The sequence below is a fragment of the Acanthisitta chloris genome, unplaced genomic scaffold, assembly GCF_000695815.1.
Source record: "Acanthisitta chloris isolate BGI_N310 unplaced genomic scaffold, ASM69581v1 scaffold40449, whole genome shotgun sequence".
NCBI classification, from domain to species: Eukaryota; Metazoa; Chordata; class Aves; order Passeriformes; family Acanthisittidae; genus Acanthisitta; species Acanthisitta chloris.
Window position 1 is genome coordinate 1 of NW_008693826.1, and position 2,773 is coordinate 2,773.

General features: G+C 53.5%; 1 protein-coding gene across 1 annotated transcript in view; it reads left to right on the plus strand.

The window, feature by feature from the left end:
- Positions 1 to 3: 3 nt before the first annotated feature.
- The window catches only part of LOC103810291 (tubby-related protein 4-like), a gene marked incomplete at its 5' end in the record, with an annotated part of 4,190 nt that continues 1,420 nt past the window's right edge, over positions 4 to 2,773 (plus strand). The window contains one exon of the mRNA XM_009083188.1: positions 4 to 1,809. Coding sequence (XP_009081436.1) covers positions 4 to 1,809 — 1,806 coding nt within the window. The remainder of the gene's footprint in view (positions 1,810 to 2,773) is intronic.

Genomic DNA, 2,773 nt, shown 5'->3' on the forward strand with positions numbered 1-2,773 from the left:
GCCAGCGCCACCCTGAACCGGCTCACGGTCCCCCGTTACTCCATCCCGACCGGGGACCCCCCGCCCTACCCCGACATCGCCGGCCAGCTGTCCCAGGGCAGAAGCATGGCGCAGAGGCTGGACAGCAGTATCATTCATGCCACTCTGCGGAGGAACAGCAGAGAGGCGGCCCTGAAAATGGCTCAGCTGGTGGATGGTCCAAGGGCCACCTTGCAGCTTCCCCCGAAAGCCAAGAGCAACGTAGTGACGGCACAGTACCAGCAGAGAGTTCCCACCGCCCTGTACACCTGCAGCCAGTGCAGCAGCGGTGGCGCTGGTGGCAGCAGTGTGAACGCTGGTGGTGCGGGTAACATCACCGGTGCCAATGCTAGTAGCAGCACTTCCAGTATCGGTGGCATGAGACCCGATCTGAGTACGGGGAGTGGCTCCCAGCACAGCTCTGTCATCGCTCACTCCGTCAGTACTTCGCCTCTGGCCTCCCAGTCCTCCTACAGCTTGCTGAGCCCACCTGACAATTCCCGTGACCGAGCGGATTATATCAACTCCGCCTTCACGGAGGATGAGGCCCTTTCTCAGCACTGCCCGGTGGAGAAATCGATACGGCACGTACCTGTGTCTTTGACAGAGGCTACCCTTAGTGTAAAACGGCCACCGCCGTACCAGTGGGACCCTATGGTGAGTGAAGAGATATGGGTTCCTCAGGAAAGGACATCTCAGAGCTCAGTGCCCAACCCCCTAAAACCTCCCCCACTCATCATTGGTCAAGCTCAACATCTGGATATGTCTCGAGTGCCGTTTGTTTCCCCCAAGTCTCCGACCAGTCCCACTGCCACTTTCCAGACAAGTTACGGGGTTGGAGTACCTTACCCAGGAAGCTACAGTGCCCCTCCCCTTCAGGGAATGCAGGCTCCCTGCTCCCCCAAAGAAGCTCTGGCCCCAACACAGTTTGCACAGCAGGAGCCCACAGTTGTGCTTCAGCCAGGTTATCCATCCAACCTCTCCTATTGCCCTTTGCCACCCATGTACCCGGGAAGTAGCACCTGCTCTAGTTTACAGCTGCCACCGATCGCCTTGCACCCATGGAACTCCTACAGCGCCTGCCCGCCCGTTCAGAACCCCCAGGGCACCCTGCCCCCCAAGCCGCTCCTTGTGGTGGAGAAACCTGTGATGTCTCCCCCACCAGCAGAGCTGCAGGGCCATGTGGGCACAGAGGTAATGGTGGAGACAGCAGACACTTTCCAGGAGGTGCTCTCCTTGACAGAAAGCCCTGTTCCTCAAAGGACAGACAAATTTGGCAAGAAGAGCCGGAAACGCCTGGACAGTCGAGCTGAGGAAGGAAACGTGCAGGCTATCACTGAGGGCAAGGTCAAAAAGGAGGCAAGGACGCTGACCGACTTCAATTCGCTAATATCCAGCCCTCGGCTGGGGAGGGAGAAGAAGAAAGTCAAGAGCCAGAAAGATCAGCTGAAGTCCAAGAAACTAAACAAAACGAATGAGTTTCAGGACAGTTCGGAGAGTGAACCAGAGCTTTTTATCAGTGGGGATGAACTGATGAACCAGAGCCAGGGCAGCAAAAAGGGTTGGAAAACCAAAAGGAGTTTGAGGACAGCCAGTGAGCTGGATGAATTCAAGTGCCGGAAGGCCAGTGAGAAGGAGGATGGGAGACTGGGAAGCCAGGGCTTTGTGTATGTGATGGCCAACAAGCAGCCACTGTGGAACGAGGCAACGCAAGTCTACCAGCTGGACTTTGGAGGGCGGGTGACCCAGGAGTCGGCAAAAAACTTCCAGATCGAGCTGGAAGGACGACAGGTAGGAAGGGGTGGCACACACATGCTGGGATGGGGGTGAGAGTGTGGGAAAGCTGTGCCAGGAATATCCTACACTATTGAGTGCCTCCTGCTTGTGTTAGGTACTCCGTGGGAAAAAAGCTTTGCCATGTGGTTGATAAAAAACAGCCTTCAAAGGAAGATGAAGTTCAGTTGTAAATATACAAAATATATTTGGTCTTACTGCAGTCAGAGATGGGAATAAGGACCTCCTTTGGTCTCACTGGCTCTCACTGCTGAAGGTTTTGTAATAAATACGGTAGACCTCCCCAACGGTATCTGCATTTGCCATCAGTAGTGGCTGCGGATGGCAGCTGGTTGAGTGAACACTGCTGCCTTCTTGCCATGCTCACAAAGATTAGTTAGGTAGCTAAGGCAGAGACGATGGACAGGCAGTTAGGTTCCCTTCATACTGAAATTTCCCCTTGTGGGTTACTAGGCCCCTGGGGCTGGTTCTTAATGCTAGAGGAGGGAGGTGCTGACCCTCCCCAGAACAAACGGCTCCTGGGCTGCTTTTGAACCACCCGTGGGTAGAAGGGTCGGTGGATAGTTCAAAAAATCAAAACATTTAATTTTAGGCTCTCTCACCTTGGCCCGAGTGGGACGTTACTACACCAAACCCAGGCTATTAAGTGGTGCCAATCAGCAGGACACTGGACTGAGACTCAGGAGACTCATATTTATTTACTTGTCCAGCTGTAAGTCACTTCTGGTTTATTAAAGACATCAAGACTCTCAACTTCCTCTGATTTAACTTGGGAGTTAGATGTCTTAAATATCCAACATGCATGACCAGTGGTAGTCTTTTCATTTTGCTTGTCTGTAACAACAGCTCATTAAAAAGGCAGCGATCAGAGCCATTTATACCCCTTTCTTCTTCTGTTAAATGGCTGTGGATATGTGCCCATGGGCAGCTGTGCACAATCACCAGGCCACAGGTTTTGGGG